General features: G+C 40.1%; 1 protein-coding gene across 2 annotated transcripts; it reads right to left on the reverse strand.

The window, feature by feature from the left end:
* Positions 1-679: 679 nt before the first annotated feature.
* On the reverse strand, positions 680-15,741 carry SUB1 (SUB1 regulator of transcription). 2 transcript variants are annotated; one of them, XM_054054597.1, is made up of 5 exons: positions 15,662-15,741; positions 13,791-13,863; positions 12,229-12,348; positions 6,860-6,968; positions 680-4,083 (listed from the first exon to the last, which is right to left on the reverse strand). In XM_054054597.1, exons 2-5 carry the CDS (start codon positions 13,860-13,862, stop codon positions 4,004-4,006), a joined length of 381 nt encoding a protein of 126 aa, XP_053910572.1. In that variant the 5' UTR covers position 13,863; positions 15,662-15,741; the 3' UTR covers positions 680-4,003. The 2 variants fall into 2 exon arrangements, with proteins under 2 accessions (XP_053910572.1, XP_053910574.1); XM_054054599.1 differs by having other exon boundaries at positions 15,656-15,726.
* Positions 15,742-23,264: the final 7,523 nt, after the last annotated feature.

Raw genomic sequence — 23,264 nt, forward strand, 5'->3', positions numbered from 1 at the left:
AGATTGTTCTCCCATGCACAGCCACCAGAGCTACAGGATTCACAGATTAATCCTGTCAGCAAGTGTAGGAGAAATAGGACATCATGACTCTCCATCAATCCCAAATTTTGTTTGTTCCCTCTAGAGCCACAGTCATTTCTGTTCCTGTGGCTATAAATTGCTAAACTAATAAAAATTACTTAAAAAAAAAATCACTTTGGTTCAAGGCTAGTCATTTAATGCAGCCACTACAGATCAGTCAAGGCAAGCATGTGAAAAACATATATATACAGAAACCTACACTGCCTTGACATATGATAAATAAATCAGTGAGAAGATTTTTTCTGTCTTATCTATGGATACACTTACGGTCAGACCACAAAGAGGCTCCACTGAAAAAGAAAATCGGCTATTTTCTTAATAGCAGTGATTTATCAGGCACTTTCCTTCTGTTTCATGTTTGAAAGTGTATTTCTATCTGCTGCTTACATATTTACAGGATGACTGTTCCTCTATCACAGTGAAAAACTTCTGTCCCTGCAGCCTATATGATCAACCCCCACCCAGAAACACAGATCAAGTACAAGATGATTAAATCTTCAAATTTCCAGATTACAAAAGCAACCAGAAACATATGAGCATTTCACATAAAAATTTAAGTTTCAATGCATCTAAAATTTCCATTAAAAATAACACTATGTCAACCAAAGTCTTCATTTATTTCCAAGTGTTCAAATTGTTATTACACATATACCATTTAACTGTTTTTTTATTTTACAATTACAGTAATTACAGTGGAGAGCTCATACTTCCAGTGGCCCCTCTGCAGTAGATACCACCAAACCAAATACACAGATCATTCCACGTCGTTAACATTAGGACATTCTCAGTTACTGGAATTACAATAATCAATTTTTCTGCTAACAGATCTGCTAAGTATGCAACTGGGGCATTTCCTTTAACAGAAATATCAAACTTAGTACTGCATTTGTTTTATTTTAATATGAACATCTCTATGTAACAGCAACATTGTACATAACAGTTTATCACACACACGGTACTTTGGTAGCTCTAACTGTGATGTGTTTTTTTCCTCCTGAGCTCCACAGTTGATTTTATTTATAAAACATATTGCTAATATTCCCTGCATATTCATCAGGAATCAAAGGTATCTTTCTCTTGCCTCTTCAGTGGGAAAGGGAGACATGTTTGTACCTCATATTAGTCTTTTCATACATGCAGTTTTCTTCCATTGACACTTCAACATGTACTTCTGACTACCATTTTGTTCGCAACAAAATAATCTTTATTAAAAAAAAATCTGAATATTCTTCTCAAATTAGAAAGACTACAGCCATAGACAATTACATGACAAATCACTAACAAATATTTATTTCAAAATTACACTGAACGTGTCAATTTTTTTACCAAGTAACAAGCACATCAGTCATCTGAGGTGCAATTCAACATATCCCATTTTAAGCTCATTTATTAAATTGACTGGTTTATTTAGCTACCTTTTTTGTAGGACATTCATGTGGCTGTTAAAATTGCCTCAGGTAAAATATATTTTATCATTATTACAGGCAAAAATATAACTGGCAGATGGAAAACTATTTTTAAACACATAAGCTAAGCAAAACCAGACTGCCCCAAGTTTTATCAAGTAAAATGGGATAAACAGATCCAGTAATGATCACCACAAATTCAGAAAGGTGGTTATCTATAAGAGGAAATAATAGCTCTTGGTTAACAAATACCAATTTCTTTGAACAACTCAGCATCAGTTTCCACAAAAGTACTAATCACTATATGAAAATTTTTCACTAAACTCCAGCTGGATTAGTTTTACTTTCCACCTTCCTGAACACAATTATGTCATACGCTGGTACATAAGTGCCATCCAACAACCTACTACCACAGTAATCTAAGTGAGGACGACATTTCCTCTAATATGATAACCATGCACTGCAAAGTAGTCACATGAGACTTTTTGAGGTTAAATGGGTGAAATCTGGTTGCAAAATTCCAGATTTCAAGAAAAAAAAAATCATGTGTACATACCACAAATAAAAAACACTTAGGATCTGTCCACAGTGATCTGAAACAATTTATTTCATTCACTCACCTGTGACATTTTAGCAGATATTTCACATTCATTCTATTTGGTCCAAATATCCCTACATGCCTGAAAGAATCACTCAAAAAAGAATGTTCCCAAAAATACATCTGCAAAGATTGTAGCTTTATTTGTAATATGTCAACAATAGGCAAGTTAAAAAGCAGGTGGAGGCATGTGACATATTCAAATTAAATAATAAATACCGAACTTGATGATGTCACCTTTCCTCACCCTTCAATACCTGTTTATACTGAACTACAAACTCCGCAGCATGGGAACAGTCTGTGCATGGCACTTCTATGCTTGTCTGCAATATAATCAATTATATTGAGATATTCCAAAATTAAACAAACAGTAAATGCTGTTTATCTATACAAAATTTTAGAAACACATCACTTAACATCAAATGAGAAAATTACAGCCAAACTCATTAAGTTGTGCACTCTGTACTGTCTTGAAATGTCAATTTTCATGAAGCTGTTTTCACCTTGTTCACCTAATCAATTGATTTCAAGTCTGCAAACGACTCTTCTCCAAGTCCGCAAATGTACATTTTTTCACTGTAGTTATGATCTTTCACTGTTAACTCCAGTACTGGTGTGCCCCTTATCTCTCCATGTTCTACACAAACATCATATTCTCCCTTCTTTACTCCATTTTTTGTGACTCCTACCAAGAAGCCCTTCAACTGGGGCAGCATCTAGTCTAACAACAGCTCCCACTGGAGGGAAGCTTCTCTTACCAGAAGAGCACGATGGCTGACAAGCGAAGTTCTCTCGAGTCATGACCCACTATGCACCAGCGCTGCACTGCAAGTGCCAAGTTATCTTCTGTACAAAAGATAAAACAGCTGTGCACATGGAAGCCATATAAAGCAGGCCAAGCTAAATCATCTGGGCAGGCAGTGTGGGCAGGGTAAAAACCTGACAACCACACATTCATGGCTGAAGTAATATTTTACTTGTAACAATTTAACCTGTGTTACAGGATAATTTGAGCATTGCTGATTATGCAATGCTCTCAAACAAACAAAAGCCCTACAAAGACAGGCTAACTGCTCTTTCCTATAGAATAACTAGTCAGTTGGTGTTCAAGAATTAATTTAATAACAAAGCTTGAAAAGCATACCAAACTAATCAACACATCTGGAGCTTTAAAATACTGCCTTACTCTGAGGTATGTTTCTATTACCGTAAAAGTTAATGCATCGTATTCTAAAATCTAGGGACCAAGGAAAAAAAGGCTAGTTGTATTTTCTAAGTCAAGCAAGCTATGGAAAAATGGGAAGAAAAAGCATGTGACTTGTGTTCAAGTGTTATTGTTTAGCAGAACACTTCATGCAAATAATGCAAAAAAGTCTATACACTCAGGATTCTTTACATCTAAATAAATAGGGTACATTAGCAAATACAGCATTTAAAATTATCTACAAAAAAGTGTTTTACCAGGTATTTGCTGTTTGTATCAAGTCTTTGTGAGGACAATACCCTCTTGTATGAAATAAAACAAAAAAATTAAATGGAGACATTTTAAGAAACTCCAGAAAGTAATTTCATACAAACTGTTAGCTAAACTGAAACTAAAACAAAGACTAAAGCTATTAGGTGGCCTTATCAGCAAACACCTTCAATCAAAAGGCCATAAACAAGTAAGCTTTACATATTATTTGATTTGTTTATTACCATGAGGTGAAAGCAACACATTTCCTTTTAGTAAAGTATACACAAATAGCCTCACTCAGAATACACTTTTAATGCACATAAAAAAAGTATTCATCTTACAAATTGTTTTGCAATCCAAATATACAATAGCTTGGAAAACAATATTTTAGAAAACAAAAGCCAATGTAAAAAGACTGCTTAAAACAACTAAAATGATAAAAGTTTCTGTATGGCTCTGTCTTTACAGTTTTCTTACTGCATCATCAATATCAGAAATCTGTTCCTTCAGCTGGTTCCACTGTTCTGGATTTAAAGAAATACCTGAAATACATTAAAAATAAACACTTAAGACCAAAAGAAAATTACGGTGCAGGATCTCACATAACTACTATCAAGGCTGTTTTCACAGACAAGGTTTATGTCATAATCATTAATGCTTGAGCTACTTCAACAACCATTTCAGGTACGAAGCAGAACTACTCATTTGGAACACTTCAGCTTAACTTTACACTTCAGCTTATCTCCAGTCAAGTTCAAACGACAAAGAAAATGAATATAAATGCAACAAACTCATTCAGGAGTGTTAGGCTAAACACAGGAAGTGAAATATTGCTCTGGCTTTGATAAAAGGCAGCACAAAACCCCTGGGTAAGAAGTAGGAAATCATTCATATTCCCGTTGTCTCCTTTAAAAGCCACACCTCTGCAGACTGAACCACTGTGCACTTTCAAAGTACCAAAATTCTGGTGTTTTTTTTTTTCCTTCATAGAATCATAGAATCACCAGGCTAGAAAGGACTCACTGGATCATCGAGTCCAACCATTCCTAACACTCCCTTAAACCATGTCCCTAAGCACTTCATCAACCCGTTCCTTAAACACCTCCAGGCAAGGCAACTCAACCACCTCCCTGGGCAGCCTGTTCCACTGCCCGATGACTCTTTCTGTAAAGAAGTTTTTTCTGATATCCAGCCTGAATCCCCTGGCGGAGCTTTGGGCCTCTCCCCCTTGTCCTGTCCTCTGTCACTTGGGAGAAGAGGCCAGCTCCCTCCTCTCCACAACCTCCTTTCAGGTAGTTGTAGAGAGCAATAAGGTCCCCCCTCAGCCTTCCTCCTGCTTCTTAAAGGACTTCAAATAATACATACCGTAAGTAACATTTCGGAGAGACTATCCCACTCCCTAGCACTCAAAAACGAACATGAAAGTTACTTTTTCACTTCTTCACCCTAGTTTCTAGTGACGTTCCATCAATAATCATACAGTGTTCCCCAACCTACCTCGTCAGTTCTAAACTTGTACTTCCTCAACCTTGAGTACATGTTCCCTTTGTGCTTTAGTCTCCTCATTCTTCCCTTAAAATCTATGCCAACTCTATGCAAGCACAGACTCACAGCCTCACTCTCATACTTCCCCTTGAGCATCTCCATACATGTCTCCTACTATTTACCCCCAACCCTTCACCCTCATAACCAGGCTTTCTTCACTGCTTTCTCCCTGTAGGTGGAGCAGGACCTGAAAACAGGTGAAACTTTGAATTCAGTTTCTGGGGGTCATCACCTTTATTTTTTTCTTCTACTGTCACTGCTTAATCAGAGCACAACAATACTTTTGATCAGCAAGTATCCTGCATGGAGCTACTCTAACACTTTCCATCTGTCTTCAGAGGGGAAGTTTCTTTTCAGAACAGTTAGATCAGGTGCACTACCTACTCTTAGGGGACTAAATGTCATCAACACGTCCCTTAACCATGTACCAGATGAACTGCATGCCATTCAGACAAGCTGTCAGAAGTTATTTGAGACAATAACTTAAACCATTGGATTTTTTTTCCTGTTTTTTTAATCACACAACTGCTCATACTATTTTTAGTACAGCTAGGTAGGCACCTCATTCAGTGCATCAATGCAACAATAGATACATGTATTGGTTTGTATTATTATTAATTTTATCCTAATAAAATTCAGACCTTTTGCCACATTGATAAACATTTCTAACTACATCACCGAATTTTTGTCACTTGGCCAACCCACCAAACCTCATTGTAATTTGCCACTCAAAGTGCATATACATTTCTTTTTCCTTCCACTTCAAAACATAGATGTTAGAGCCCTTAGAAGTTAAAATTATCTTTTTTTGTTAGGTAGAAACAACAAATCCAAACAAAGAAATTATCCTGTCCAGCACCAGTCCACACAAACCAATTCTCAGCGGTAATTTAAGGTAATGCTTACAAATGTCAATTCCCCAGTTTCTCCCGGACACCCTAGAAAAATGTAAAAAACCTTATGCTAATTCTCCATTAAATGCCTTCAACTTCCAGGGCAGAATGCTTCACACCTACTTCTCTTCCGCACAATATGCAAAACAATTAAAAGTAGGCTTTTCAAACAGAAGCAACATGATAAGCAAAGCACTACTACTGCAACTATCCTTGCATCCTCATCTTACGGGTGGCAAAGTTCAGAACATGGTTCAGTGAAGGCACACCACAAAAAGTAGTTTATGGGAGTGGCAATTGGAAGAACAGGGCTTACATTGTGCTGTATATTAGAAGCACAGGACCAGAATTTCAACACTACAGGCATTTTCACCTCAACTAAAATCCTGACGTTTTTTCCACAATTAGTCACATTAAATCCTTTAATTGTCTTAACCTAAAATTTGATAGAAATTGAAGGACCTAACTGTTTAAAAGAAAGTAACGCCTTATCACAAATGAGTAAGATAAATCTTTTCAGTAAATTCTGAAATAAAAAATCCAATTGTAATAAAAGAAAGAAAAGGAGTTCATTAAGTTGGAGGGAAGTATTGCTATGTTTACAATTCCCATACTAGATCTCCTCGTATATGATGCCTCTATTTCCATAAATCATAGAGGACCAATGTAGGAAAACAGACTCAGACCAACCAACCCTCACTGTGTATTTGTGTATTACCTCCAGATAGAACTAATCATTTGTTAAAATATAAATTATAAAAAGTTTGAGTATAACTCTGGAAATACCATGTAGCAATAAAATATAAAAGCCTGATACACGAATTGTCCAACAAACAGCAAACAATACTTTAACACAAAACAACATGAAGCAGAACAGTACCTTTTCTGCCAGGCTTCATTTCACCTTCTTGATCCATCCAATATTCTCTAATATCAATTAAGACTTTCCCTTTAAAGTCACGAACACTGACGTACCTCATTTTGCCAATCTGTCAAAACACACATAAGCGTCTTTTAGGTATTTACATATTACAGCATTCACTGTTCCCAGCAGTATCAGGCTCAGACATGTGACACTGCACACTGCAGCTTATTTTAGACACCAGAGAAACAACTAGATCAAGAGCTTAATCCAGAGTGGTCAGTAGGCTAATAAGTAATGACAACATAAATGGATGAACGACTTAAGTTACACATTCAATGCCTAATGCAGAAGTAGGTCTCCAAGAATAAAAATACCTATATTCTTAACAAGCTTACTTCTTCCGAAGCCATTAATTTGCTGTTTTCTGAAATAAAATTGTGTCTGTATTACAACCCATTTTGTTTGCAGCAGTGGCAAACAAACAGGGAAAGAGCAAGCTCCCAAATTTAAATTTTAGTCCGTTTCATACAAAAATCAAATTAGATATTCACATGAGATAACCACAACTTCTAGAGGGGCTTTTGTTTCTTTTTGACTTCTTCAACGGAGTAAATACAGATAGAAATGAAAGCATGTCACCACCCAACCCCAAGTACCCACAGCACTACACTGGATCTGTGGTTAAAATACTACCTCACTACACAGGTTGTTCCAAATAACTAACAAATCCTTTAAGTTTATCAGCATGTAGCATAGCACAAAATGCCTTTGGAATTCCATAATTCTGCAGTCCAGTGGCTTCATTGCATTATGAGGGTGCTTTCTGGTGGTGGGAGGGGACGAGAGTGGGGGATGTGGCTGGCAGTATTAATTATGCATTACACTGCATACTTATACCTATTAAATATCTTTCCGAATTTAATAAAAAACTATTTGTTCACACAAATTCAAAGCATAATGTGAATCTGGGAATCAGAAACTAGATAATAAACCCACAATCAAATACAATTCATGTAAGAAATCCTTAGAATTCTGTGTGCACCATCTGGAAACACTCTGTGAAGAAAGAACACATCTTAAAGCAAACAATTTTATAATACAATATTCCCTCCTGATAAAACATTAACTTCAGTTTTCAACTTCCTTAGTTTATGCACCTTGCATCTTGATATAATTTAACAAGAGCCTAAACACATCTTACTAGCATGAAGACTGACAAGAAAGCTTCAACAACTCTGCAATCAAGTAAAACCATCCACAGATGTTTAAGTCGTAAACTGTTATTTCACAGAATAAACAAGAATGCTTTACATTCAATTTTTCTGTTTATGCAGATCATGCCAAATTAAGTCTAAAATTCAGTTTAAAACAATAAGGACTTCTTTAGATACCATACACCTGAAGCATCCACCTTCCTACTTCAAAGCATCCTTTAAAATTAACAAGACATTACAGTTCATAAGACAGTATTTTTTTGACTGATTTATTAAATACTTTCATTGCAATACAAATTTAACATTAAAAAATAAAAGTTATGCCATGGTAGGTTAGTTCTTTCAAAACAAACTTGGTACCATGCCCAAGTCTGTGAGCACGGCTGGTGAAGGAAACCCTGAACAGCCTACAAGAACATTCCCTGTTTTGCCCTTTAACACTTCCATGACTTTTAAGGCCACATTCAAGAACAGTTTTAAGTAGTAGTGCTCTGCAACACCTCCTTTTTACCCCAAGGCTAACAAAGAACATTAGTACATTGCCAGGTAATTCCAGATTTGCTCTAGGAAATAAAATCTGATACCATATAACAGATTACAGCTACTAATACAGCAAAAAAGGGTTAGAATTTAAATGTTAAGGATAAGACTGCATGTCTTAATTCAACTACAGTAAGACAAGGGTCAATAATGCAAAGTTCACATTTACTCAGTAAGTTTACCTGAAATGGAAAGAGTTCCATGTGAAAATGCTGCAATTAAATTAGGTTTTACTTCACTGTCTAGATTTACGCTGAATGCTCACATTAAAATTTGAATTTTTAGTTGTAGTCTACGCAAAACAGCTGCCACTGCTAAGAGCTCTAAACAGGCTTCCAAAGTACAATTTTACTTACATCTATGGTTAAAAACTTCAACAAAAATTGACATTTAACTAAATAAGTAAACTGTTGCTTCTTGATGCTCAGTTACCTGCAATTCTGGTATACATTAATTTCTGAACATCTCCTTCTTCACACAGCAGCTGACAGTTGTAGAACAATTTCACTGACCTAAGACACTTTTGTATCTCTATAACCTCAGTAGCATTCCAAAGGTTGTACTCACTTACCATAGTCCCGTTACTGCAGTTCAACCTTCAGGACAAGATGATACTTTTTTTAATTAAATAATGCAGCTCCTTAGGTTATGCTAGTCTACTGAATTACATAAGCTAGAAATCATGAAAAGCATTATCTCCAGGTTTCCGTAAAATGCACTGAACTGCGTCTCACTTCCTTTCACAGCTATATGCATTGTTTTCAGTAACCGCCTTCACCATCTTTTCTCCTCTTTCCAGTTTGTCTTGATTAAACTGTACAAACGCTGTGGAAGTAGGGATAGCAAAAAAAGCATCCTTCCTCCCTAGCTGTGAATATATGTATAAAATTAGAAGAAGCACAAAAGACTCCTGTAAACAGCGAGACTGCAACAGAGCAAAGTGATTGTGAAATGCATGGGTGACCACACAACTTTCAGAATTAATGTGCTAAACCAATTACCTTCCCAGAGCATCATAAACTTAAGTATTTATCTACTTTCAGAACGCTACGATAAATAAAGACATTACACTGGGAAACTAAAAAACTTCTTTCTCACAAGCCAAAAGCAATTATGACCCAAACTTTATGACCCAAAAAAAATCAAAGGGAGGGTAAGGGAAGTAGGACAATACACAGACGGATGACTTTTGAAGCAACAATTTCAGTGCAATGCCTGATGAAGAGATGTTGTTCCACTTTGGACAGTCATTAACACTGTATCCTGGCAGCATTAACAAACCTTGTTCAAATCGGGCATCGGCAGATGACAGGATTTGTCAAACTAACCAAAGCACATGATGCCAGTGCTCAGGTTGGCTTGAAGCCACAGACAGGAATCCAATGTATCCACATTAACTGCTTCCAAATTAACATGAAAAATGCTTGTCCCTTGGGCCTCTAGCAATATACCACAAATGGCAGCAAGACAAATTTCCGCACCCGAGCTGCACCCAAATCCTTTAACAAATTCAAAAGTACTCTAAGCTACCTATAAAAGCTAAAGAGGCCAAAACATGTAAATAAAACACTTCGGTCTGTTATACCGAATGAATTCCTTTCTACTTACGTTTACATAGCTCTTCATAATTAATTTCAAGAATACCAACACCAGCCTCAAACACAATTAATAAAATGTAGACTTTTATGAAAATACTGAGTTTTCTGAATACAGCTGTCACAACAAGCTCTGCATTAAGGCAAGCTGTGTAAATCAGGAACACAGTCTGAAAGTGTTGAACATGCAGACTCTGAGTTTCACATCATTTGTTGCCAGTCCCACACACAATACCGACACTGCAACACTTCCGACTGTGCTCCTGCGAACACTTTACTATCTGACTTCCATCAATTCAAGCCACATTTTAAGTTGCACTGCAAAGTCATAGCACATCAGAGATCATTCTACTGCCGGGGAAAGCAGGAAGAAAAGTTTCTAGTATTATCAACAATCCTATAACAAAGAAAATCATACCTAAAAACTCAACAAGTCAACTAGATCTTCCAGGTTGTTCTCCTGGGTACAGAGGAGAGGGGAATCATCCTGAGACTTACAGTACTATTTCTACACTGAACAGCTGCATCTTGGCTAATGCATATAAGCTGATGTACCATGAAAAAACTCAAAATGCTTCCCAGAACACAATAAGCAACCTAAAAAGTTTTGTTGTTGATTAGCTGAAAGGCAGGCACTACGTAACACTGATGTTTTAAGTCAAGGTGATATTCAAATATTTTTCTGCATTATACTCCACACTGGAAGAATCTTATCAGATTAAGAGGTGTCCTCTGCTGTCTGTTCTTATTATCTGAGGTCAAAAAGGCAGAAATAAATCAGAACACACAAAAAGTTTTGTTTTTATTTGAAACAATTCAGGGGGTTAGGGTCTTTTGGCATCAGAGGAGCATTAAAAATTTTAACTACTTTCCCTAAGGCCAAAATTTCTGCACTTATTGCCAACATATCATAAATACATTATTTATGTAATCCTAGCTGCAGTTCACCTTATTAAGTGAGGAAGACACTATCTCATTTTTCCCACATGGTTCAAAGACTACCCTAAGAGAAAAAAATAAAAAATACATTCTTCCTTCAATGGGGAAGACCAGGCACTCCCTCCTAACTACAAGTGAAGAGAAAAGCAAGAACTGATATGTTAAAAGTAATAGCCCTATATTACAGTTAAGCATGCCTTCTCTCTAAAAAATACTTTTTTTGCCATATTACTCAGCACAGCTACAGCCCAAAACCATTTCTTTTGCCTTACTAAGTGCTGGGGACACCATATTAGGCAATTCTCCGTACCATTTCACAAATTTAAGAACCAAAGTCTCTTAAGAATTTAAGTTCCCCTCCAACCAGAAAGTTAGAAACATTTAGTAAGTCTTGATCCACACTCCTAAAACAGGTAAACTCCGAGCTACGTATATTCTTGCACAGCTTTCAGCACACACTGCTACTGTCTCAGCTAAACCCAGGAACTGCAGTACTCTTAATTCACAAATGCATCTTGCTACTGAAAAACATACATTCACCCCATCTAAAAATAAGTATAATGTCAAAAATTAACCTAGTTTTCAATATCCAGTGAGAAAAAGCTGTATCATAAAACAAGGGAAGAGCAAAACTTATTCCAATACAGAGTCTTACAATACAGAAGCTAGCCTGCCCTTGACCTAGTTAAGTAGGAAAGAAGAGTCTATACTTCGTTTCCAAGAACCTAACTTTCAGGAACCCTGATTAAAAAATATTTCCATGTAGAAATAGTCCTGATCTAATATTTACTGTATACATCAGTATACTCATGGTTAAGTGCCGTATTTACAGACAAAATGAGTAACCAGAGAGTTACCACACGCAGAGACACAAGGGTTAGATTAATATCTACAACCCAGATTCTTTTACTCTGCTAAAACCTGACTACACTTTTTTTGAGCATCTCATCTGCATGCTAGCATCATAATCCCCTTTGGCCAACCCTTCAGGAGACCAACCACTATGCTGTCAAGATATTCAGATCATCTCATGGAATCTATACCAAATATCATGCAAAATTTACCTTAACCAGGCTCTAAGAGTGATCAATTTTACCTGAAACATATTCTCGTCTCTGTTACTGCTTTGCTTAGAAGAAGCTGCACCTTTTGAACTTTCGCCAGTCTTTTGTTTCTTTACAGGTTTTTCTGGCGCCACTTGCTTTTTCCGCTTTGCCTTGGAGTAAGAATACAAAAAGGAAAGTATAAATCACAAGTCATTCTATGCATTTAAAGAGAACTGAATTAGATCAAAAAACATTTCAAAAACCCTACTCTTTCTGCTCAGTGACACTGTCAGTTCAGTAGTTTCCACAAAGAGCAACAAAAAAGCAGGACAGTTTATAACTCTTTCAAGAGGAAAAAAAAAACCAGATGACATGATGATGAAAGGCTCTAAAAATCGCCTCCATCAGAGTAATTAAAAAAAAAATCAGCATCAAATCTCTGTCCATGTCACGATAAACATGTTTTAAGAATATTCAAAGGATATCACCTGTAGATCAGATGACCCAAAGATGTTACAAAGTTACTGTTTCTACTAATGGTTATAACCATGCCCACCCTGAAGTAGAGTAATATAAACATATCAAAACTCATCTCGTCTGCTGGAATCATACCATGAACAAACTCGAAAAACGTGAAACAGTTCCAGCAAATACGGGCGATTGTAATAGGGAAAAACCCACCTTTACTGCCCACCAAAGCTAAGGGTCAGATTGTGTCATTTCAGCAATACATCTACCTATTAAAAAAAAAAAATCACCTGACCATTTTCTCTTTATTTGAAATTTAACAGAAAGCTCAGCTTCCAAGTGCAACCAAGTCATTTTTGTACCACTCAAGTCTCTTCACATACCACTCTAAAAGACTCAATGTCTGCAACACCACCACAATTTCTTAAAAAGATAAATTCACTGGGTTTTTTACTCAAATGACTGGTAAACCTATACAAACTTATAAATTGAATAACTATTAAAAATAAATAGTGAAACTGAATTTATACACTTAAAACAGTTAACATATCTTAAAATTAATTGACAAAGACATTTACACTGGCTCAGCTTTTAAGTGAGAAACTAGCAGGTGGTATTGTAGTAAATGCAAGAATCTGCAAGAAACAAAGAAAAAGAACATGCAAACAAGATAAGCAAGTGGCACACAAAGGACAAGGCAAGTGGGTTTTTTTTCTTTTCGACAAGGCAATCCAGACACCAAAATGGTGGGGGGTAGGATTTTGTCCTCAAAATCAGTCCAAATTCTTGCCACCAGGGGCAGCTTACACAGAAGCCTTTTATCACTGGCCACAAAGCAGCAAAGAATTCCAGGAAGCCGGTGGTTAGACATATCACATGGAAAACCCTGAAGACAGCAGAAGGCAACTTAAGGAAAAAAGTTTACTGCAAGGCAAAAAGCACCCTATTCACTCAAACCCCAGCCACAGGAGGTGGGTTTTTTGGCGGTTGTTTCAGTTGCAGGGGTGAAAGAGGGTGTTGCTTTGGGTTAAGTGTCTCATAAATCACACAGAATGCATGCATGTTGTGGCATAACCTAATTGCTTAACCCCAGCCTAAAATAGATGAATTAATACAGTAATAATAAACTGCATATCAAGTTCACCTTTTTGTCAACTTCACTATCTGAATCACTGGCAGATGAGCTTGAAGAGACAAGTTCCTTTGACTTAGGCATTCTAGGAAGAGAAAAACAACATGAGAACACTGTGCAAGGAATACGTCCCATTACAGCTGGAAAGCCATCTTCAAGCCTGTTTGTACAAGCTGATCTTATTCCAAACCCTCCTGAAGACTTGCCTGCCTTTTTAAATAACTTGGTAGATGCAATCTCAAACACCCCTTCCTCTTGTATCTCTTCCCCCTCTTGCTGCAACTGCATTAAATGCACTGTTTTAGTTTCTGAACCATTTACAAAGGGACATTACCCTCAGATATGGCAGAAACTACAACGTACAAAACACAATATTGTCCCGAGTTAAATTCTCAGTATCACATTCACAAACATAAACTACTAAGGCCCTAGCATGATCTACGCACTTCCACAGGCATTTCGCCCACTTGGATTTGCTAGCCACATGCTGCATAATGGTCATACATGAAGCTGAAGTTCCCACCAATAATACATAAGTCTGAAAAAACACCTCCATTACAGTGAACTACAGTACAGTAATGAAGATTTCCACTGCAGCTTCAACCCATCAGTCACTAGAGTGTATTCATTTGCCAGAGAAGGGAACATTCAGCTTTCCTTGAATGCATGCTGCCAGGTGTGCTTCTACATCTCTCTAGTATGCAAATATGCGGTTAGACAGAACAGTTGCACAGCTTGCCTGCTACTAGAAACAATTTGTAACAAATAAATAGCTCATTTGTTCTTTCAGAATAAAAATAAGCATCTCAGAGAGAAACAGTATAAAATAAACTAGGAAGAGTAAAAGAGCTATTTCAGGAAAGCAAAAAGAATAGCAGTTTCTAAATTAGGAGTGAGAAAAAACACATATGCAAATGAAAAATGGAGTCTACGTAATGCTAATGTATCAAGGCGGTTCTAAAGTAGGGTAAGCTCTGTCGTAATAGCTTGGAGCACAACGATGGAAGCTGCAGCACTTAAAAAGAATCAAGGTACGGGGAAGCACACCTAAGCCACACTGCAAGATGAAAGCAGAGAAGAGCTGGAAAGGGACAATGTAAAAATAACCACAGCGACGACCTGAAATCGTGGAGCCGAACAAGAAAGGACTCGATAACACGAGGGGCGCGGGCACCTGCAGGGGATAACCCTGCGGTACGCATCGGGATGAAGGAGTGACAACGTGGAGGAAGGTAGGGGCGGAAACTGGTGGAAAAAGGAACGGGAGGCGGCGGGAGCTCCTCGGGAGCGGTCGGCAGAGCGCGAGGAGACATCGGGGAGATCGGAATGAGACGGGCGAGACGACCCCGAAGGAAAGGCAGAAGAGAAAGGCAGGGGAGCCCGAGCTGGGAACACCGGGTAGGCGGATCCCAGCCGCCATTTTCCTCCCTTATTCCTCTTTTCCACCGTTAGCCCTACCGCCCAGGGGAAAGGGACGAGGAAAGAGCCGCTCGGACTCTGCCGCGCGGAGGGCTGCAGGGCCGAGTGGGCGGCGAAAGGGGAAAGCAGCGCGGAGAAGGGGCAGGGGGTCGCTATGGGCACGGCCGGACCCGAGCCTGGGGGGAGCGGGGCTCCCGCCGCCATTTTCTCCCTCACTCAAATCCCTGTCGCCCCCCCAACATGGCAGCGGCCCTTCCTCCTCCCGCCCCAGGCCCACTTCGCGGCGGGGCATCCCCTCCCGCACTCGAGGAAAAGGGGAAGCCTCGCCTCTCCGCGGGAGAAGCGGAAGGAGAGAGGGAGGAAAGGAGGGCGATGAGGAGGGAGAGAAGTGAGCAGCAAGCCCCGGGCTGTAGGGCGGGTGGGGGGGCATGGCGGCAGGGCGTGAGGGGGACCCCTACACTCACGTCCCGCTCCTCGGCAGCAGCAGGCGAGAAACGGAAGTGACGTCACGCGCCGCGGGGTCCCTGCCCCGCACCACGTGAGAGGGGCGGGGGGAGGTGCTTAAAGGGGACGTGTCACGTTGATTTGCCGTCTCCAGCGCGGGCCGAGGCGGGGGGTCGTCCTGGTGGGGGCGGTGTGGTGTCTGTCGCAGCTGAGCACCGGGAAGTGGGGCTGACACCGAAAATGCCCGTGTATTCTGTTACTTTCCAAAAGTTTTGATGTTGTGAAGTTTATAATAACATCAAAATTAGTCCTTGGAGAGTAATGGCATATGCATAAGATTTCTGGGGAGATTTATACATATGCCTGTGAGTGGGAAATACATTCTGTCCCCAGCTCTTGTCTCGTCGCACGATTGATGGAGATCTGTCCCTCGTGTTGCCTAACACAATTAAAGGGTATTTGCTTCCTAAAACTCAAAAAATTATTCTTAAGAGAGTTTATTTGCAGGCATTTTCAGTATCAGGGCCTTTACAGGTCATCTAGTCCACCCCTGTCCTGCAGTGAGCAGACATCTTCAACCAGATTGCGTTGCTCAGAGCTGCATACAAGGTGACCTCGAGTGTTTCCAGAGATGTGGCATCTACTGCCTCTGTGGACAACCTATTCCAGTGTTTCACAGCTCTCAGTGGGAAACATTTCTTCCTAATACCTAGTCTAAACTACCCCTTGTCCTGTTGTTACAGGCCTTGCTGAAGTGTTTTTTCACCATCTTTCTTGTAAGCACCCTTTCAGTATCAAAAGGCCGCAATAAGGTCTCTTTGGCGTCTTCTCCAAGCTGAACAACCGAGCTCTCAGCCTCTCTTCATAGGGGAGGTGTTTCAGGCCTTTGGTTAGTTTGGGCATGCCAGGCTGCAGTGCTGGGCTGAGGGTTAAAGCAATCTCTGGATTAACCACTGGCTTCCTAAAAGCCCTTCATGGATAAAACCACTGAAAAATATGCCCTAGCAGTCTTGCCACACTTACTCCAGGCCAAGTCTGCTGTGCTGATGATGTCTTTTGTGTTAGGACCAAAGAAGGTGTTGCAGGCTAACAAAGTCTGCAACTTCAAGAGAGGGAAATTAGCTCCTTGTATGCAAAGCTCAAGTACTACGAGGGACTCTCATGCTTGTTAAAGTAATACCAAAGGAACTAAGTGGCTACTGTTTAGGTCAGGTTGACATATTTTGCTTGTGAGTTAATTGATAACTAGAGAAGAACTAATGAAGTTTCTGAGTCAAGTAGTGAGGGAGATAACAAAGACAGGACTGAAGAGACTGTTCTCTGGCGAGATAACACCAAAAGGAGACAGGATGGCACCTTAAATCCACCAAGCATGGAGATAATAAGCACAAGAGAACAAAGAGACTGACTAATGAATCTTGAACTTCGGGTGAACTATCCTTACTAACCAGTAATTATAAAAGAAAAGCACACCTCCTCAGGAAAGATAACCTGCCTCCTGGAGAAGACCCTTACCCACTGACCACGCAGACTGGAATTTTGGAGGAAGGCTCCTTTAAATTCAGTCAAGGAAAGAAATGACCAGTAAGAATTTGGAAAGAGGTAACCCTGTTGAACATACATATTTAACACAAATATTACATTAACATTCTTCACATGTGTGCTGGCTTTGTGGGATCACCACCTAGCACTCATCTTTCTACAAACATAAAATAAATTAATACCTCCACTCTGTGTGCTTTGTTTAGCATTTTGCACATCTGGGAACTGAACCCAATTTTGAGACAACAGTGCCGTAGGCTTCATTCATCCAAATGAGAGTGCAGCAGCCTCCAAGATAAAACGAACTGCTATCTCTTTGGATGGGAGGTAGGGAAAGGATTCCCTGCCCCCAGCTTTCTGTGTTTCTGAAAGGAGAGGACTTTGCTAACTGCAATAGGGCAAGAACACCATCAGAGCTTGAGTGGTTTTGTGTTGTGTCTGCCTGTGCTACCTGTTTAAGCCTGTACTATCTTTTCATTTAAAATCTTTTATTAAGATTTAGTAATGTTGAAACATTGTCGTAGTCCATACAACTTCACACAACTCTAACACAGTTTGTTATTGTTTGCTTACCATTTTGCACCCACGGTCATGTAGCTGTGCTGTGAGCATGGCAGAATGCCAGTGCTTCACTTATCCTTTATCAGTTTAGTTTTGTCCTTTTCTCATTGTTGTTACCTATAGACCTGTGCTTTTGTCACCATGACAAGGCAAGCTATTAGTAAAAAGTGCAAGTAAACTGTCAGAAATGGAAAGTGGACTCCAGTCCCAATCCCAGCTTGCAGATAAAGCTGTCATTTGTGCAAGTGGAGAGGGGTGATGAGTGATTTGTTTCTGCAGCTTTTATAACAAACACTTCTTAATGAAATGTTTAAAATCAGAAGTCCTGGGCTTTTTTTAAATTCCAAAGATCCCTGTTCATTAACATGGGCCAGAAGGATAAACCATGTTTCAAGAGACGATAATCCCCCAAAGTCAGCATAAGCAGCTGCAAATCCTAAGAAGTGTTTCTGAAAAAGTACTTAAGGAAGGTGAGCGAAGAGGCTTTTAGAAGGAATCCATGAGGTCTGCACAGTCCACACCATGAATTGAGGTAAACTGCCTCACACCAGAGCCAGTTTTTCAAAATTTCACCTTCACAGCAGGAAAACATGAAGTTAATACTGGAAATTCGAAGTGTACTCTTAACTAATTATTGGATACTGGCTGTTTGGTAATGCTATCTCTTGCAAAATGGAAAGAAAAGTAGAAAAATATGCAGTTCTAATTACATGCCTGACCTTTGGAAAATAAAGCCATGGTTGTTTATACAGAATCAGGGCACAGTAAATCCCATGCATGCAAATATAGTAATTACTACCACTACGCGAATATCAGGCTTGTCAAGCTATTTAATTGTGGAAGATGAATAGATAATATTTTAATAATTAATGTTTTATTACAACAACAACAAAAAAGAGAAACAAAATTCTTATTCTCCATAAGATAATCTCCACATAAGGGATATTAATTTGAAAAAACAGCCATTCTATTCAAGGCTTTTACTAACTTTTCATATTAAAATAGTAATGGCAGTTCAGGTCTTTGATTTAATCTTTATCTGCTTTGCCTTTTTATAGGTCAACATGTGGTACACAATCCTAAGATTTTAAGTCTTTCCATCTTTAAATAAATTACTAAAATGAAGATTTTTCTATGGGTTCTTAATGAGTTATCTTTTCCCACCTGCAGCATTTCTTCCCAAGCAAGCACCAAGGTATTTTATATAGCCGAATTCACAAAGAACAGGTCAGCAAGGGGAAGGGAGTGTTTGCTAGAACTGGGGATTTTATGTTCTGTCTTTCAGTAATGGTAAGTTCCCTTGTGAATTTTTCTGGTATTGGATATAGGAGCTGCTTAAGATTTTTGGTAAATTACACTTACTATATATTATTCTATTTAAAAAGAAGAAAGCAAATGGTAAGAAAAGAGCTGGCTTTAGAAAAGTGGTGAAGAAACCTTATTTTTTTCCTAGGTAAATTTATTGTGTTACTGAGTGAGTCATCTGTCCCCCCAAGGGGTATAGTTCACTTTCTGAGCTCTTAAAATAGATTTTTGTAATGGGTTTGCTCCCTCACCAGACACTTTCCTTCTGTTGCTGCCTTACAAGGGCTTAAATTCTTCTCGTTACTGCCCAATTGCCTCATTTCATATCACACATGTCTTTTGCTGAGAAGAATGTTGAAGCATTAACTTTTCTCCAAAGAGACATTTTAGCATGCAGATTTGAGGGGGGATGCTGAAAAATATAGACTCGTGCTTCTGATTGTATAGCAATTACCAACTGCAATTTTTGACTCCTCTAGTTAGAAATACTAGCAGTGGTAGAAAACCCTTTTTGGACCAAGCAGAATGAAAAGCAGTTCTTTAAAGTTTTTGTATTCAGTACTATTAGTTTAACGGGCTGATAGAGAGATTAGCTGAGGAAGGGAAAGTAAGCCTAAAATGTGTACACTAATTTTATTAAAGTGTCAGGAAAGAAAGAGTAAGGTATACTGCCAGGTACTATTTTTGCTTGTGTCCTGCAACTGGTTTCGCATGTACATATGATGTGTAATTTGAGTTTACATTAACACTGGCATATTTTGATGTTATGCTTGGGTTTGAGTGGTGGGATTTTTAATGTTGTAATTTCATATTCTAAATGCTGATAAGTTCCGTTTGTGAGTTAGTAAATTTATTTTGTTGACGCTTTTGTTGTTACAGTCACTGTACTATATATAAACCCTGTTGTTAAAAGATATTGCTTTTTTGCTTTAACCACTAAAACCTTGGTGAAAATATTTGGTATTTGTCTTCACTGCTTAGAAATGTTATGTGACTTTTAACATTAAAATGTTGATTAGTTGATGAATGTCTTGTTTCTGTAGCTGTCTAAAATAATAAGGTGAAGTTTGGCCTTCCTGAATGGATTTTAAAGATCTTGTATTATCTAGTGTTTTTACAAAGAGATCACTAAGTATTAAATTATCTTTTCAGAAAATAAAAGTGCAGCTATTGGTAAAAATGTCTGTACTGTACTTTGTAGGAAAGCTTTTATCCTCTGCTACCTCTGCCCTGCCCTCTTCTGGCCACACAGAGGCAAGTGGAGAGTCTCTTTTTAAATAAGTCAGGTTGCCCATGAGAAAACTTAGATGAATCTGATACCAAAATAAAAAAGTGTATATTTGCTCACTTTTACATTGCTTGCAGATGGAAGGGACAGCACCCCATAACAGCAATGCTCTGGGCAATCCCTGCATCCCAATATCCAGCTGCAGTCTTAGTCAAGTGGCAGTTCGGCAAGTGCCCACCCAAGATGCTTCTCAGGCCTCACACTGATCCCTTTTCCTCAAGGCTCCAGTGGACCCTTCCAAAGAGGAAAAGAACAGTCCCAATAAACAACAGACGAGTGTTCACAATGGATGAAAGACAGAAAGATAGGAAAGCAAAACAGAGAAAAACAGAAACCAGAAGCACAGAGGGATTTTCCTAGAGACCTCCAGGGAGGACTCTTCACAGCAAGATTTCCTCCAGTTAGTGCACACAGACAGCTCCACCGGTTTGGGATTTGGAAGCCACAGTAAGCCAGCTGCAGAGCTTCTCAAGAGCTGCCACCACAAGAAGCATCCACTCCCAGAAACTTTTCCCCCTAGACAGCAATCCTGTGGCAGAACAGATGGCTTGGGACAGGAGAAGCTTTCCGCTTTCCAATCTTGCCATATCTCTGAGCGATACCAGAGGGGTGGTCTCCCTCGCCACATCAATTCAACAAGCTCCATCCACTGCTTGTACCACCTCTGGGGAAGCTTGCTTTCCAGGCAGATGTAAACGCCAGGTGGAAACCTTCCCCTCAGTAGGTTTTCCTATGGGAAAGGAAATACACAGCTGTGTCCAGGTCCCTGCTCCCTGCTACGGCTGCAGTGAGCCCACTTGAAGTCACAGACCTGCAACTCTGGTTTCCCAAGATAATCTCTGCTGCAGGGCACCTCCTCACACTTCCACCAAAGCCAGTGTCACAGTCTACTGTGGCCTATTGCGCAGTTTTTCCACCGAGAGCTACAGTTCCTCATGCCCTAAGGACAAGCACACTTTTGGAACTCCTGCTTCCAAACATGCATGCATTAAAGCCAAACTGCAGTCCGTTCTTCACTTCCCTCCAACACCATTCAAGTGGTTTCAAACCTCAACAACTTAATGCTTCCCAGAAGCTCACTGAGCAGCTCTCCCAAAGAGCCCAGGTGGGACTTTAAGCCCAGCAGGCTCTTTTCCAAAGAGGGGGCAGAGGGAAACCTATAGGGAGGAGACAGCGCCGGCTTCCAAAACAGAGAGGAATCCTTCCCAAGGCTAGGTGGAAAAAGAAGAGAAAATCATTTCTTCTTTCCACTGCAAGAGACAAAGTGATGCCTTCGTTGATCTTCACAAACCGATCATAACTTCAGAGGCAGACAAATTCCCTTCTCTTTCAAAAAAAAAAAACAAAATGAAAGGTTAAAACCTGAATTGGGGACCTGTAAAATTTCTCCCCAAAGCCCTTCCTTGTTTTCTTCCCAGTAGCCAGCAGAACACAACAGCAGTCGAGACCAAGTCACCAGTGTCTCTTGGCATCCCTGCATAACAGTGGAAGCATCCGTACAAGGTCAACAGTATCAGCAGAGAGTGGGCCGAGAGCTCAGATGTCGCTGACACAGCCAGGGAGAGAGCAAAGCCTCTAGCCTTGATGCGCTTCCCAGAGGGTGGCTGAGCAGGTGGGCTGCCAGCCCGAGCTCTCCCAAAGAGCCCAGGTGAGACTTTGGGCCCAGCAGGTACCAGATCCCGTGGAAAGACTTCCATGACAGCCAAGGCCCACTCAGGCAGACGGATTCCGACCAGCTCCAGTTGCAGAGGGTGCCCTTGTACTGGATGGGAGAGCAGAGACTACTGGGAGCAGCATAAATAATACCAGCGGGAGAGAAAGGTGCAACAGGAATTAAAACAATTTTCTAATTTATTAAGAGGTGAAATAAGAAGAAGTCTCCGGATCTTGCACTCGCAGCAGGTGCCAACACTTCACAATTTCTCGTGTCTGGAGATTCTCTAGACCCTTCTTTTGACGGCAGACAAAGGCAGAAGCAAGAGGGTAAGGGCAGAGGGGAAAGGGGGGAAGGATGTGAGCTTGACCCTGAGAAAGAGACCAGACTAGAAGATAAAACACGGCGCTGTTGTCTCGTACTCATCGAAGCTTCTCCAAGCAGTTCAGAGGAAAGGACTGTTTAGATGCCTTTTTCCCCTTCACTACCACTCGTCGATGAGAGGGAAAGACCCAGAGCTGCACCGCAGGCTTATCTGCGAGACACCACTTTTTTGTAGTCGCTGATAGCGTTGGCCATCAGGGGGGGCAATTCTGCAAGAAAGAAGGAAAGAAAAAAGTCGAATCGATAAATCCCTGAATGAAAGGAGCTGGGATAGCCTGGGAGAGCTGAAAGCAAGTCAAAGCATCCAGGGAAGGAAGAGAAGCCCTCCTTGACTTGCACCCCAGCAAGGGGCTGCAGGTGAAGGGGTCAGACTTGCACCTCTGCCACCCAGGTGCCCTGGCATGCCCACAGGTCTGTTGACTTGCTTAGTCACAACAGCAGAGATCTGACAGCACTACTGCCCCATCATCTCTTACATCCATCACTTCTCACAGCCTAGCTCTAGCCACAGAGCAGCCCCACCAGCATTTTTCCGAACTGCTGTTCGTTTGCCAGCACACTGCTCAACAAGCCTACTGGCAATGGAGGCCGTCAAACCAACCTCAAAGGCCAGAAACATTGTCTAAGTGCAACAACCAGGGCTTGCAGAGACTAGGAATGGAGTAAGCCCTTTCAGCCCAGCCTTGGCTTATTTTATGCCTTTACTTATAGGCATAAGCGTGGTCTCTCTGATCACGGCCTGTCATATTTCCAGGTGATGGACAGAGGAGAGCATGCTCTGCTTTCTGTGCTGCAACAACATTAATCTGTGGTGAAACTATCCCTGCTTCCTTCCAAGGACAACTTCACTACAAAGGTGTTGTCCCAAAGAGCCACCCAGATACAGAAG

The sequence above is a fragment of the Cuculus canorus genome, chromosome Z (assembly GCF_017976375.1).
Source record: "Cuculus canorus isolate bCucCan1 chromosome Z, bCucCan1.pri, whole genome shotgun sequence".
Lineage (NCBI taxonomy): Eukaryota > Metazoa > Chordata > Aves > Cuculiformes > Cuculidae > Cuculus > Cuculus canorus.